The 16,645-nt window shown below is 40.5% G+C and overlaps 1 protein-coding gene across 7 annotated transcripts in view; it reads left to right on the top strand.

Annotated features, from left to right (window-relative positions):
* The window catches only part of PRUNE2 (prune homolog 2 with BCH domain), a 539,766-nt gene that overhangs the window by 203,262 nt on the left and 319,859 nt on the right, over positions 1-16,645 (top strand). For all 7 annotated transcript variants that reach the window (XM_075318132.1, XM_075318117.1, XM_075318106.1 and 4 more), the window contains exon 6: positions 7,407-7,501. In XM_075318132.1, coding sequence (XP_075174247.1) covers positions 7,407-7,501 — 95 coding nt within the window. The remainder of the gene's footprint in view (positions 1-7,406; positions 7,502-16,645) is intronic.

The following is a 16,645-nucleotide window of genomic DNA, read 5'->3' as shown; positions in this document are numbered from 1 at the left end:
TAAAATCCTTGAGGGGTCCAGTTTCCAAAATGGAGTCACTTGTGGGGGGTTTCTGCTGTATAGGTACCCAAGAGGCCCTGCTAATGTGACATGGTGCGCGCAATTTATTTCAACTTTTCCAAAATTCAAATGGTGCTCCTTCCATTCCAAGCCGTCCCATTTATTCAAACAGAGGTTTTTGGCCACATATGGGGTATCCCTGCGCTCACAAGAAATTGGATAACAACTTGGGGGTCCACATTTTGTTGTTGCCTCTTGAAAAAGTGAGAAATGTGATGCTAAAGAAACATTTTTGTGAAAAAAATGAAAATTTTCAGTATGGCAACCTAAGCTTATCAAATTCTGTGAAGTATTCGTGGATTCAAAATGCTCAATATACACCTAGATAAAAGCCTTGAGGTGTCTTGTTTCCAGAATGGGGTCACTTGTGGGGGACCTCCACTGTTTAGGCACTTTAGGGGCTTTCCAAATGCGACATAGCATCCACTAATTATTCCAGCCAAATGTTCAGTCAAATGGCACTTTTTCCCTTCCGAGCCCTGCTGTGCACCCAAACAGTTGATTTCCACCACACATAAGGTATCTGCATACTCAGGAGAACTTGCACAATAAATTTTATGCTGCTTTTTTTCCTTTTACTCTTGTTAAAAAAAAAAGCTATGTGGTTGAAGTAACAATTTTGTGGTAAAAATGTATTTTTTTATTTTCATAGCTCAACATTATAAACTTCTGTGAAGCACCTGGGGGTTCAGGGTGCTCACCAAACATCTAGATAAATTCCTTGAGGGGTCTATTTTCCAGAATGGGGTCACTTGTGAGGGACCTCCACTGCTTAGGCACCTCAGGGGCTCTCCTAATGCAACATGGTGTCCGCTATTGATTCCAGCCAATTTTGCAGTCAAATTGCACTCCTTCCCTTCCAAGACCTGCCGTGTGCCCAAACAGTTGATTTCCACCATATATAAGATATCACCAAACTCAGGAGAAATTGCACAATAAATTTCAAGGTGATTTTTTTCCTGTTACCCTTGTGAAAAAAAGCTACCTGGTTGAAGTAACAATTTTGTGGTAAAATTTTATTTTTTTATTTTCATGGCTCAACGTTATAAACTTCTGTGAAGCACCTGGGGTTCAGGGTACTCACCAAACATCTAGATAAATTCCTTGAGAGGCCTAGTGTCCAATATGGGGTCACTTGTGGTGGTTTTTTTGCTGTTTACGTACCTTAGGGGTCCTCCAAATGCAACATGGTGCCCGCAATCGTTTTCAGCCAAATTTCCTTTCCAAAATTCATATATTGCTCCTTTCGTTCCAAGCCCTCCCATTTGTCCATACAAAGGTTTCAGACCACATGTGAGGTATCACCACGCTCATAAAAACGTGGGTAACAAACATTTGGGTCAAATTTTTGGAATTACCTCTTGAAAAAGTGAGAGAAATGATGCTAAAGCAACATTTTTGAGAAAAAAATGACAATTTTCAATATGACAACGTAACGTTATCAAAATCTGTGAAGTACCTGTGGGTCCAAAATGCTCAGTATACCCCTCGATAGAAGCCTTAAGGGGTCTAGTTTCCAAAATGGGGTCACTTGTGGGGGGTTCCTGCTGTTTAGGTACCTTAGGGGATCTGTAAATGCAACATGGTGCCCGCAATGTGTTTCAGCCAACTTTGCTTTCCAAAATTCAAATATTGCTCCTTTCGTTCCGAGCCCTCCCATTTAACCAAACAAAGGTTTCTAACTACATGTGGGGTATCGGCGCGCTCATAAGACAGTGGGTAACAAAGTGTGAGGTCCACTTTTTGGTGTTATCTCTTGAAAAAGTAAGAAAATTAGTGCTAAAGTAACATTTTTAGGTAAAATGTTAATTTTTTTTTTTTTCATTCCACATTAGTTCCTGTGAAGCACCTGAAGGGTTAATAAACTTCTTGAATGTGGTTTTGAGTACATTGAGGGGTGCAGGTTTTAGAATGGTGTCACTTTTGGGTATTTTCTGTCACCCAGGCCTCTCAAAGTCACTTCAAATGTGATGTGGTCCCTAAAAAAATGGTTTTGTTAATTTTGTTGAAAAAATGGGAAATTGCTGATGAACTTTGAACCCTTCTAACTTCCTAACCCCAAAAAATTTTGTTTCAAAAATTGCGCTGATCTAAAGTAGACAAGTGGGAAATGTTATTTATTAACTATTTTGTGTGACATAACTCTCTGGTTTATGGGCATAAAAAGTAAAAGTTTGAAAATTGCAAAATTTTTAATTTTTTTGTCAAATTTCAGTTTTTTTCACAAATAAAATAAAAAAATATCATCCTAAATTTACCTCTAACATGAAGCCCAATATGTCACGAATAAACAATCTCAGAATCACCAGGATCCATTGAAGCGTTCCAGAGTTATAACCTTATAAAGTGACACTGGTCAAAATTGCAAAAAATGGCCTGGGCATTAAGTACAAAACTGGCTTCGTCCTTAAGGGGTTAAAGTCCACATGAGATACCCAAAGAACCTAGATAACTTGGAGAAGATCTGCATGGAGGAGTGGGCCAAGATAACTCCAGAGACCTGTGCCGGCCTGATCAGGTCTTATAAAAGACGATTATTAGCTGTAATTGCAAACAAGGGTTATTCCACAAAATATTAAACCTAGGGGTTGAATAATAATTGACCCACACTTTTATGTTGAAAATTTATTAAAATTTAACTGAGCAACATAACTTGTTGGTTTGTAAGATTTATGCATCTGTTAATAAATCCTGCTCTTGTTTGAAGTTTGCAGGCTCTAACTTATTTGCATTTTATCAAACTTGCTAAATCTGCAGGGGGTTGAATACTACTTGTAGGCACTGTACATACACACACACACACACACACACACACACACACACACCGTACATACAGTTTATACACAGTAGCGGGGAAAAATTTGCACACCTGATCCATGCAACGTTTGTTTGTTTTTTTCATTGGAATGTGCGCACTGTGGGTTTAGACTGAAGGCAGCAAAACCGAGAGGAAACACATATGTACTGTTGAAACCAGAAGTTTACATACAGTATCTAAAAAGACACATATGCATGTTTGTCTCACTATCTGACATGACATCACAATAAACCTTTATCGTTTTACGTCAATTAGGAGTACCAAAATTATTTATATTTGCAAAATGCCAGAATAATGAGAGAGAAAATGTTTTAAGGCATTTCATTAGTATTTGGTACCCTTGTCCTTAAACTGTATGACTTGAATCAAACATTTTGGTTTTCCTTCCATAGGCTTCTCATAATAGTTGGTAGGAATTTGGGCCCATTCCTCCTGACAGAACTGGTGTAACTGAGCAATGTTTGTAGGTCTCCTTGCTCGCACCTGCCTTTTCAGCTTTGCCATAAATTTTCAATAGTGTTAAGATCAGGGGTTTGTGATGGCCACTCCAAAACATTGGACTTTGTTATCCTTAAGCCACTTTGTAACCAGTTTAGCAGTATGCTTCGGGTCATTGTCCATTTGGAAGACCCATTTCTACCCAAGCTTTCAGTTCCAGGCTGATGTTTTGAGATGTTGCTTTAGTATTGCCACATAATCTTCTTACCTCATGATGCCATCTATTTTCGGAAGTGCACCAGTCCTTCCTGCAGCAAAACACCCCTACCACATGATGCTACCCCTGTGTTTTTTCCAAACGTAACGATGGCTAAACAGTTCAATTTTAGTTTTGTCAGACCAGAGAACATGTCTTCAAAATTTAAGGTCTTTGTTCACTGTGGGCATTTGCAAACATGAATCTGCCTTTTTTTATATTTCTTTTGGAGTATTGGCTTCTCCCTGGCAGAGAAGCCTTTCAGCTCATGTTCATGTTGACACTTTACTTATTTCAATGTAGATAATGACACAATCTAACCAGCTTCCGCCAGCATCTTCACAAGGTATTTTGCTTTTGTTCTTGGGTTGATATGCACATCTGACCAAAGCACGTTCATCTCTGGTACACAGAACGTGTCTCATTCCTGTGCAGTATGATGGCTGATCATTCCCATCTTGTTTTTATTTGCATATAATTGTTTGTACTGATGAACGAAGCACCCAAGGATGAACCAGACTTGTGCAAGTCCGCAATTTTCTTCCTGAGATCTTGGCTGATTTATTTTGAGTTTCCCATGATGCTACACAAAGAACCAGTGTGGATGAGGTGTGAATTAAAATACATCCACAGGTGTATCTTTAATTAACTCAGATGTTGCCAATAAACTTATCAGAAGCTTCCAAAGACATGACATCATCCACTGGGCTGTCCCATATTGTTTAAAGACACAGTACTCTTAGTGAATATAAAGTTTTGACTTTGCAAAAAGTAATAAAAATGCCTTAAAACATTATCTATCTCATTATTCTGGCATTTGCCAAATATAAATAGTTTTGATAATCCTAATTACCTAAAACGGGAAAGGTTTAATCTGATTTCATGTCAGATAGTGAGAAAAACATTCATGTGTCTTTTTAGATAGTGTATGTAAACTATAAGCAATGAGGAAAGAAATGTTTGTAAAACAAACCAGAATATTTGATAAAACTTGTATTCCTCAAAGTAACTACCTTTTATTCTAATGACACTTTTGGTATTTTCTCAGTCAGCTTCATCATGTAGTCACCTAGAAGGTTTTCCAACAGACTGAAAGGAGCTGCTTTGCTATTATGGTCATATAGCATAGAGGTGTGTTTTAGGTCATTGTCCTGTTGCCATACAAATGATGGTCCCGTTAAGCGCAAGCCAGATGGGATGGGATTAGAGTTGATCGAATCTGCCAAAATCCGAGACCAGCGGATCCCTGCCGGATTGAAAAAATAATCTGGATCTGCTCCGGAAACCCGGTGCCCATATAAGTCTATGGAGACCAGAATCCGGAGATTAAAAACATTTGTGGAGCGCACACGATGTACTCACCTGAGGCTGTGTCATGGCGGCACACTCCTTCCGGGTCACGCTTTTCCCTTCCGGAGCCGATAATTCAATATTCATTGTTAAATCCGCCCACCGGCGCATGTAATTGGTTGCAGCTAGACGCGCCCCCACCCTTAGGGCAGCGTGTCAACTGACTGCAACCAATCACAGGTGGCAGGACAGCCGGTGAGCGGGGCAAGCAGTACAAGTGTCTGCGTGTCAGTATGGTGAACGTGCATGTGTTTCAGAAACACATGCACGTTCCTGTCAAAAGTGTACAGCTGTGCCGGTGATGCGTTGTCAGACTCGTGCGAGTCTGACATGACATCAGCCGGCACAGCCTGCGATCTCTGAGCATGAGTGTGCATGTAGACAGAAACACATGCACGTTCCTGTCAGAAGTGTGTGGCTGTGCCGGTGATGCAATGCCAGACTCGTACAAGTCTGACATGACATCAGCCGCCACAGCCTGCGCTCTCTGAACATGAGTGTGCATGCACACAGAAACACATTCATGCTCCTGTCAGAAGTGTGTGCGACTGTGCCGGTGATGTGGCTACATTTTTTTTTAATATTATTATTTAAATAAATAATTAAAAAAAAAATTACGTGCAGTCCCCCCTAATTTTGATACCTAGCCAAGATAATGCCGGCTGGGGGCTGGTAGTCTCAGCCCGCAGCCACCCAGTATTGCCGCATCTATTAGATGTGACAATTCCGGTGCTTTACCGGCTCTTCCCGTTGGCCTGGAGCGGTGCCAATCGGGATAATAAGGGGTTAATAGCAGCACACAGATGCTACTAAGTACTAAGTTAGTGATGGCACAGGCGTCTATGAGATACCTGCATCACACTAACCTGTAAATGAAAGTAAATAAACACAAACACAGAGAAAAATCCTTTATTTGGAATAAAGTACAAAACACACACACTCCTTCACCTCTTTATTAACCCCCTACACCCTGCAGGTCCAGTTTAATCCACACAAGGTCCCACACCGCTACAGCTCTGCTACATACAGCCAGCAGCCATAGAGCACAATCACAGGCTGTGCAGACAATGACTGAGCCGCGATGACTGCACGGCAGGCAGATAATGTCACAGGCCTGCAACCAGTCACAGAGGGCGGCCGGTGGGTGGGGAAAACACGGAAAGCTGTGTGTATACGATGCACAGTACAGGAAGTGAATGCCTGGAAGCATTGTGCCTCCTGATACCAAGTCTCAGTAAGTATGAAACACTGTTTTTCACTGTTTTCTTTATTTTTTAATTATTTTCCCCAGTGCCGGATCCGGATGGTGCACCCGGAATACCGGCTCCGGCACCCGGAAATCTTTAAAACCGCGCGGATCCGGACTTTTACAGTTTGGATCTGCTCAGCCCTAGATGGGATGTCATTGCAAATTGCTATGTTAACCGTGCTGGGTAAGTATGACGTGAATTATAAATAAATCACCAACAAAGCTTCCCCAATCATCACTCATCTCCCTTCATGCCTCACAGTGGGCACCACTTATGTAGAAAAAAATATTTGCTCACTTTTCTGCGTGTTACAAAAACATTGTGATTGGTACAACAAAATCTCAAGTTTTGACCTACCATATTACTGTAATACTGATTTCCACTGATCTAATGACCAGTTTTTGTGTTGCTTGGTCCAAGTAAGTTTCTTCTTGTTTGTTGTCCTCAGCATTAGATTCTTTGCAGCAATTTGACTGTAATTCTTCTATGTCTGCTTTGGATATTTGATGTTGGGATGTGTCTGTTACTTGATATCTGTGCTTCATTTATAAGAGCTCAAAACAATCATGCAATCGCACTTTTTTTTGCAATTTTTCCGCACTTGGAATTTTTTTTGCCATTTTCCAATAGGGTATATGGTAAAACTTATGGTTTCATTTAAAAGTACAGCTCATGCTACAAAAAAACCTTATATGGCAAGATTGACGGAAAAATAAAAAAGTTACGGCTCTCGGAAGAAGGGGAGCAAAAGACAAAAACAAAAATCGGAAAATCACCTAGGGGTGAAGGGGTTAACACATTTTTTGGTTTGTTTCTTTATTTTTTATTCCATATGTGCTCCCTTCGTGGTTTTGATACCTTTAATCTGAATCTATAAGGTGCACATTCTAATAAGAACAAAAGAAACCATTGCATGAATAGTTAAGGGTACTTTACATGCTGCAACATCGCTAGCGATCTCGTTAGCGATGGGAAATTCTAGATCGCAAGTGCGATCTTTCGAGATCGCACAGGCGTAAAATGACATATGTGCGATCTCAAAAGATCTCACTTGCGATCTAGAATTTCACATCCCTAACGAGATCGCTAGCGATGTCGCAGCATGTAAAGTACCCTTAAGTCCAAAATGTTGACCGGTACTGCATATATCTACAGTTACACAAGCAAAACACAATTTCACATTATTAATTCTCATTTTTAACTAATTGTATTTATCTGCATCTATCATGGACAGGTCCAAGTGTTGAAGATATCCTTCTCAAAGAATTCAAAGAATTATCAGATGGTGACATTAAAGTAGCTATTACAACTATGCACATGTCATTGGAGGTAAGAACAAAGGTTGTTTTGTATTATATTATATACACAGACACATACATTTATTTAAGTTTCTATATTTTTATCTATTACAAATATATAAAAATCACTGTATGTATTAGTGGTTTGTTTTCAAAGACTGCATGGTATTTCCCATAATTTCTATTGACACTCAGCATGCTCCTTCCCAGAAAGGACACATCTTTGTACTTTTATATATTTGAGTTTACACTACCCTGACACATAGACATCCACTATTAACCTGACAGTAAGGAATGCAGAAGTTGCAATCACCAAAGTTCCATCTCTTTATTTCTTGATTGATTGCTCTCAGTGAGAGAAACAAAATTATAGTTTTGTAGTTGTGATACCTTTTAATGGCTAACTAAAATAAAATAAAATAGGATGTTACAAAGCAAGCTTTCGAGACATATCAGGCAGAGATGGGCGAACCCGAACTGTAAAGTTCGGAGTCCGTACTGAACACATTGTGTTCGTGCGCACGACCCCGAACACGAGCTTTCTGGGACGTTCGTGTTACAGTTTGTGTAACCGTTTGGGTCCAGGGACTGTTAAAAAAAGCACGTTATTAAAAAAACATTATGATCATACTTATAGGTCCCGCAACGAGTCCTGCAGACTCTGCCTCCCAGCGCTTCTGCTTCCGCGTCCGTCTGATCATTGCTGTTCCCCCCGGTAAGCACCTCTGGCTAGAAGGTCATACCCATGTGACCAGTCACGTGTAAATGCTGTATTACCTCATTGGCTACAGACTGGTCACGTGAGTATGATGTCATTATAGGTCCTGGTGCGCCGTGATGCGAGTGTCATCGCATCACGGCCCACAATCTCCCGACAGCAACAGGTCAGCTGTATGTACTTCCACAGCTGAGGTGCTCCTATCGCGAGAGTGGGGTAATGCAATGCGAAACGCAAGTGCAATCATCCCCTCACTGTCAACCTCTGCTTCATCACTCTGTCCAGAGCGATGTAGCAGACCTGACATGGATCTCTGTGCTTCTTACTGTGTATAGACACGGTCTGTGCATAGTGATTAAGCAGAGTTGACTTTGTTCTTTGCTTCTCACTGTGTATAGACACTGTCTGTACTGAGTCATAAAGCTGACATGGCTGTCCCTGTGGATTACGTCAGACTAAGGATTTTTGTATAATAAAGATGGAGTCTCTAAATGTTTTTTTGTTTTATTTCTAATAAAAAAAAAAAATTCTCTGTGTTGTGTTTTTTTTTACTGTTTCCTAAAAATTCATGGTGGCCATGTCTAATTTGGTGTGACACCATGAATTTTGGGCTTAGTACCATCTGAGAATACAAAGCTGGTATTAACCCCTTTATTACCCAGTGTGCCACCACCATCACGGCCGCTGGACGAGCCAGATAAAGCGCCTGGAAATGGCGCTAAGAAACAATGCGCCATTTACAGGGGCGGCTGTGGGGTGCCGAAAATACAGCCCCCAGCTGCCTGGCTTTACCTGACTGGTGATTAAAATACGGCAGGAGCCCATGCATTTTTTTTTTAATTAATTTTTTAAATAAAAAAAAAATGAGTGGGCTTCCCTGTATTTTGATCGCCAACCAAGGTAAATCAGGCAGCTGGGGGTGGCAGCCCCAAGCCGTCTACTTTATCTGCGCTGAAAATAAAAAATACTGCGGAGTGCTACGTCATTTTTTTTAATTTATTTATTTTTACAGTAATGTGATGTCAGGTAATCAAAATACAGGGAAGCCCTTTTTTTTTAGTAATTTAAATAAATAATTTAAAAAAATGAGTGAGCTCCCACTGCATTGTTTGTATTGCTAGCTAAGGGTAATCCAAGCAGCTACTGGCTGCTAACCCCCACTGCTTGGTGTTACCTTCTCTGGCAATGGAAAATCAAGGGAAGCATTTTTATTTTTTTTTTAAGTTTTTTGCCAAAAAACTAAAAAAAATTACGCGGGCTTCGCCATATTTTTGTATGCTAGCCAGGTACAGCAGGCAGGTACGGGCTGCCCCCAACCCGCAGCTGCCTATTTGTACCCAGCTGGGAACCAAAAATATAGGGAAGCCCTTTTTTTAATTATTTCATAAATTTCAAGAAATAATTAAAAAAAAAATTACATGGGCTTCGCCCCAGTTTTGTGTCCAGCCAGGTACAACTAGGCAGCTGGGGATTGGAATCCGCATCGCACATTGGCCCAAGCTTTCTGGGCACCCCCCACTGTGAATTGCAGTCTGCAGCCGCCCCAGAAACTTGCGCATTCATAGAAGCGCCATATTTTGCCGCCGTATCCAACTCTTCCAGCGGCCCTGATGCTAGGTGGCACGCTGGGTAATAAGGGGTTAATACCAGCTTTGTTTTACCAGCTAATATTAAGCCAGAGATTCTTAATGTCAGGTAAGTTTGACCCTGGCATTAAGAATCTCCAATAGAGGGTTAAAAAAAAGACACCACACAGAGAAAAAATACTTTATTATAAATAAATACACAGACACTTTATTAGAAATAAATACATAGACACACTCAGGGACTCCATGTTTATTACTCCCTCTCACCCCTCCATGATCCTGGTCTGCTGTCTTCTTTCTTCTTCAATCCATGCAGCTCTGCTATATCAGACAGCACAGGGGAGGAAGAATGCTTCTGCTCCCCTGTGCTGTGTAATCACTCAATAAGTGAGCAGAAGCTGCGGGTTGGTAAGTGGTGACATCACTGCTGCCACCGTTGCCATAGTAACCTGACAAGCAGGTTACTATAGCAACGGTGATCTCCGATTACCTGATTCCCAGCGCTGCGATTCACCTGCTGTGGCAGCCAATCCCTGCATGTGGGCTGACTCTGTAAAGAGCGCCGACATGCAGGGACGGGGAGCCGACCATGTGCCCGAGCATCTCGCCAGTACACTGCACTCGCCGATTATACCGAGTACTGAGATGCTTGGGCGAGCACCGTGTACCATCAAGATGCACTGACAGGTGACAGGACCTAGCATGACGTCATAGCTATGTGACCAGTCTGTAGCCAATGAGATAATACCAAATTCACACGTGACTGGTCACATGCTATGACATCACGGAAGGTCCTTTGGATACCGGGGGGCACAGCGATGATCGTACTCAGAAAGAGAAGAGGCTGCAGGACGCGTCGCTGGACTTGTATATATAATGACAATGTTTATTATTAACTGTATTACTTATTTTACAGCCCCCCTGCCCCATCACATAACTGTAAAGTCCAAGTTCGGGGTTCCGATGCAAGTTCTCGTTATATCAGAACCCGAACGCGAACTTTACAGAACGTTCGGGCGAGTGTCCCGAACACCAAACATCGGGGGGTTCGCCCATCCCTAATCTCAGGTCCCTTTGTCAGGCATGGTATAACAAAATATCTGAAGAAACACAAATGTATACACAAACAGAGCAGAGGGATGGTATACTAAAAGGACATTTAAATAAAAAAACACTATGCTTAGAGAGGGAATCCTTAATGAGCTTTGATTAGTGGTGTGAAAGTTTTATTGTCCTAATATCCATGTAGGATCAGAGGTCTGTTGCCCTCAGTCTCTGATAAGACCCCTCAGATTTTGTAGTGAGTCATAAATCCTCCTGACAGGTTGAGTTCTGTGTTTACAGAGTCAAACATTGTAATGAATTTGCATTCCCAGACCCTGCGATTATTCTGTGATCTGAAGTTGCCTTTTAATATGACAACTTTCATATAGTTTATGTTGTGTCCTGGAGCACAGAAATGGTAATTGGGTTTTTTGTCTGTAATTGTGTGGTGGTGAGATCTCATTCTTGCTCTCAGTCTCTGTCCTGTTTCTCCAACATAGAGACCCCCAATAGGACATATAGTGCACAGGATTAAGTACACCACATTGGATGAGGAACAAGTGAATGTCCCAGAAATCTTATAGTCCTTCTGTGTGTTAGGGATCTGAACCAAGTCTCTGGTCTTTACATGAGAGCAGGTTTTGCAACTCTTTATATTGCAAGGATAAGTTCGTCTTGGTGGTTTGAGGACATTGAGCTTTGGATCATGATGTTTCTTAAATTAGGAGGTTGTCTGTAGCATAGCAATGGAGAATATTTGAATATTGTTTTTATCCGGTCATCCTTATGTAGAATGTGGTGAAGTTTCTTGGCCATTTTTCTCAGTACCTCAAGCTGTGGGTTGTAGGTCACCACCAGAAGTACTCGACTATTTTCCTCTTTTTGTTTGTATTGAAGCAGTTCACTTCCTGGGGTCCTTGTGGCTCTAATGATCTGATCATCAATGGAGGTGGTGTGGTAGCCTTGGTTTAAAATTTTCTTTTTAAGATGGGTTAAGTGTTCATCCCTGTCTGTTGGACTGGAACAGATACGATTATATCTGAGGGCATGGCTGTGGACAATGGACTTTTTAATGTGTTTGGGATGGAAACTGTCCCATCTGAGGTATGTGGGACGGTCAATAGTTTTCCGATACACCAATGTCTGTATTGAGCCATTTTGAATTTTTATGGTGGTATCCAAGAAGTTGATTTCTGTTTTTGAGTTTTCCTATGTCAAGTTTATGGCAGGATGAAACGCGTTTAATTTTTCATGGAATTTTAGAAGCTCTTGCTCAGACTCGGTCCAGATTATTCAGATGTCATCTTAATAATGAATAGCAATACTATGTGCTATTCATAACATTCTATGCTGTTGCTATCAAGAAAAGCATCCATTCCTCTCTTAAATTCATTCAATGAGTTGGCCATCACCACTTCCTCAGGAAGAGAGTTCCAGAGCCTCACTGATCTTACTGTGAAGAACCCTCTTCTATGCTGGTGCAGAAATTTTCTTTCCTCCAAACGAAGAGAATGCCCACTTGTTCTTGTCACAGTCCTTGGTACAAACAGATCATGGAAGAGATCTCTGTTTTGCCCTCTGATATACTTGTACATATTTATTAGGTCTCCCCTAAGTCTTCTCTTTTCTAGAGTAAATAGACCTAATTTTGATAACTTTTCTGGGTATTGTAATGCATCCATACCATGTATTATTTTAGTTGCTTCTGAACCCTTTCAAGTTCAGTAATGTCTTTCTTGAGCACAGGCACCCAAAATTGCTCACGATACTCCAAGTGTGGTCTGACGAGTGATTTGTACAGAGGCAGAATTATGTTTTCATCTCGTGCCCCCAGACCTCTTCTAATGCATCCCATCACCCTATTTGCTCTAGTGGCAGCTGCTTGATACTGGGCACTGCAATTTAGCTTCTTATTGAATAAGATGCCTAAGGCTATGTCCGCACGTTGCTTTTTACCTGCTTTTTTGCTGCTTTTTCAACTACAGCGTTTAATGCCAAAATGGTTGTGTTCTGCTTTTCAAGCAAAGTCTATGGGAATTTGGGTTTCTTGTCTGCACTATGCAGTTCAAACTGCAGCCTTTTTGTTGCAGAACTTTGGTCAAAAACTCAACTTTGGGCTATGTGCGCACAGTGCGTTTTTCGCGTCTTTTTGCGCGTTTTTCGGGTGCGTTTTTGGCCTTAAAACTGCACGACTTTGCTTCCCCAGCAAAGTCTATGAGTTTTCAATTTTGCTGTCCGCACACAACTGTTTTCTAAGCTGCGTTTTTGAGCTTGAAAAAAAAAATGGACATGTCAATTCTTTCCTGCGTTTTTCTGCGTTTTCCACCCATGCAATGCATTGGAAAAACGCAGCAAAACGCAGAGATCAAAAACGCAGCAAAACGCAGCCGTAAACGCACCAAATCGCGGTAAAAACGCATGCGTTTTTTGACGCGTTTTTTCGACGCAGGTGCGTTTTTGTGCGTTTTTAGCGGCCAAAAACGCACAAAAACGCAGCATCAAAAAAACGCAGGGTGCGAACTTAGCCTTGCAGTGCAAAACCCAAATGGCAAAAGCAGGTAAAAAGCAACGTGCGGACATAGCCTTAGTCTTTTTCCATGTCTGATTTCCCCAGCTAACTGAAAAGAAACAGAAAAATGGAAATCCCAAAAGGACATGTGAACTGAACCTTAAACATGAGACATACTGTATACAGGACACACAGACCACTTACATAATAGACAAATACAGCACACACATAGTAATTACATATCAAAGACTCGCAACATACACATACTCTTTACGTATCAGAAACACGCAGCACACACATACCACTTATATATGAGAGATGTGCAGCACATATATACTATTTACTTATCATATACACACATACCACTTAGAAAAGAGAAACACGCAGCAGACACATAACACTTATATATCAGACACATTCAGCACACAACACATATATTGGACACTCACTTACATATCAGATGCACGCAGCGCGCACACATACCTTTAACATATCAAACACATGTATCACACACATACCAATTACATATCAGATGCATAAACTCATCACTTACATATCAGACACATGCAGCACACAGATGCCACTTACATATCAGACATACGCAACACATGTATACCACTTACATATCGGACACATGCAGTAAAAACATACCACTTACATATCGGACGGACACATGCAGCACAAACATGCCGCTGACATATCAGCACCATGCAGCATATTTTGCAAGATGACTGCACACGTAACAAACATCACTAAATCACCTTCTAATACTTATTCATATATATCTTTATATCCTGGAAGAGCAGATTGAGAACTTGCCTAAGAACTGTTCACTGCCTGGCGAAGCTCCTCCCCAAGTCTAATTTTGGGTTGTGTCTTTTTCAATTCATTTTTGCCTGGGCTACTTTCTGCAGTACCATCCGTACTGTCCTTGTCGCATAGTACAATATTAACCAACTCTTAACAATCAATCAATCAATCAATCAATCAATCAATATAGTCCATCTACAGCATAACCCTGCAGCTGTTGTATGCTCTAACACATCAATTCTCAGCCTTTCCAAATGTTTTGAAGTCTGGGAGACTCTCCTTGCCTCAATAACCATTACTAAAAAGCTACATCAAATAATAATATAATCCAAACTTTCTATTTCAAAATTACTTATATTCACTGTATATACAGCAGGAGAAAAAAGTATTGAACATGTCACTAATTTTCTATATAGATACAGTATGTTTCTAAAGGTGGTATTGAGGTGAATTTCTCACCAGATGTCAGCAACAACTCATTTACTATACACAGGCAAATAAATTACATTAAAGATGTTCATAAATGGGTATTCTCATTACAAATAAGCTGAGCAGCAGCACTCAATGTCAGGCAGCAGCTGCTAAAGCAAACAAGATTTTAGGGTGTATAAAAAGACAGATTAGATCTCGGGATCCCAACGTATTGTTACCCCTCTATAAATCACTTGTAAGGCCACATCTGGAATATGGGATCCAGTTTTGGGCTCTACATTTTAAAAAGGACATACAGAAGTTAGAATCAGATCAAAGGCGGCTAACTAGACTACTACAAGGAATGGAAGGCCTCACATATGATGACAGGTTGAAAAAGTTAGATATGTTTAGCTTAGAAAAAAGACATTTCAGAGGAGATCTCATTTATATGTCTAAATACATGTGTGGTCATATAAAGGACTGGCACATACTTATTTCTTCCAAAGACAGTACTAGGGGACATGGGGCACTCACTGCGAGTGGAAGAAAAGAGATTCCGGCAGCTAAATAGGAAAGGGTTCTTTACAGTTTGAGCAGTCAGACTGTGGAATGCCCTACCACAAGAGGTAGTAATGGCAGATACTATGACAGCTTTGAAAAAAGGTCTGGATGATTTCCTCAGTACACGCAACATTGTTTGTTATAAGTGACTTAGGGACAAAATGTAGAATTCGTGGAGGACGGTTGAACTAGATGGACCTAGGTCTTTTTTCAACCTATGTAACTATGTAATATATTCAGTGAGATGATATAATGAGAAATGACACAGGGAAAAATTATTGAACACATGAAGAATGAGAGGTGTAAAAAGCCATGGAAAGTCATGATACCAGCTCAAATCTATCAGTAATTAGAAAGCAATACTACCAACTGATGACCTATAAAAAGGTGTCTCATTACAAAGATGTCACTCAAGAAACATCTCATGATGGGTAAAACCAGTGAGTTGTCTCAAGACCTTCACCACCATATTATTACAAAACAGACTTATGGCATTGGTAACTGAAGAATTTCTAAACTACTGAAGGCTCCAGTTAGCACTTTTGGGGCCATAGTCCAGAATTAGAAAGGACATAATTTCATTATAAACCGGCCATGATTAAGAGCTCCTCGCAAGATTTCAGCCAGATGAATGAAACGATTTATAAAAATAGTTGTCCAAGAGCCAAGAAACAAGTTTACTCGGGTAGTAATGGAACTAAGAGGAACCAATATTATTTGGTGGGTTGCTGAACAAAACATCCTCTCTATTGTTAGTAGATGGAGCATCTTTAAACACTACAAAAGCATCCATCAGCTTCCATAGGCCAGTCTGTCATCTGACATGAATGCATATCTTTACTGTTATGCTGCCACTGTCAGTCTAAAACCATCCTAAAGACCGCAACCAAGAGATTTCCCTGAAGCAAGGTCAAGATTCCTCTGAAGGGGGTTAAAAGGTGAACATTCTGAAGTTCATATTGACTCTCCATTTTGGTTTATCCAGAGCCATTCAGATTGTAGCTTAGAGGGACCAGAGTTCACTGTCCGCTTAACAAAAATGGAAGAATAAACCCATCACACTAAATCTAAGAAGCAGCATTTGATAATGTACAGTAATACAATTAAACAAAAACTTTCTCCACTGTGTAAAAGCTTTATGTTTGTCAAACAAATTGTTTCTTTTTACAAATGTCACATCATTGAATGTTTAAGTAATTTTGTGCGAGTGAAAATAGGATTTGGTGCCTCTCGCATCGCTCTTTGGAAGTAGCTTCCTGTTGTGAGAAGTTAGGGTATATAAAGTAAATGATGTATGGAGCTGTTAGATTGCGACTTTACTTGGCTACCTTATATCTAAGGAACATTAAACATAGGGCTCTCGTTTAGCAAACAAATAACCATTCATTTCTATAGCTTCAGACCCTGGACTTTTGTGCATATTCTGCAAAGATATTGAGAGGCCATTAGTGATTTAACATAAAATATATCGCCAAGGGGGCTTTTTGTAGTCCTAGTCTTTCTGCCACATGGTGTGTTACTAATGTGCATAAA

This window comes from Anomaloglossus baeobatrachus, chromosome 1 (assembly GCF_048569485.1).
Source record: "Anomaloglossus baeobatrachus isolate aAnoBae1 chromosome 1, aAnoBae1.hap1, whole genome shotgun sequence".
In the NCBI taxonomy this organism is placed as follows: Eukaryota; Metazoa; Chordata; class Amphibia; order Anura; family Aromobatidae; genus Anomaloglossus; species Anomaloglossus baeobatrachus.
The sequence above is the reverse complement of the archived record's forward strand: the minus strand, read 5'-3'. Positions and strand labels throughout refer to the sequence as shown.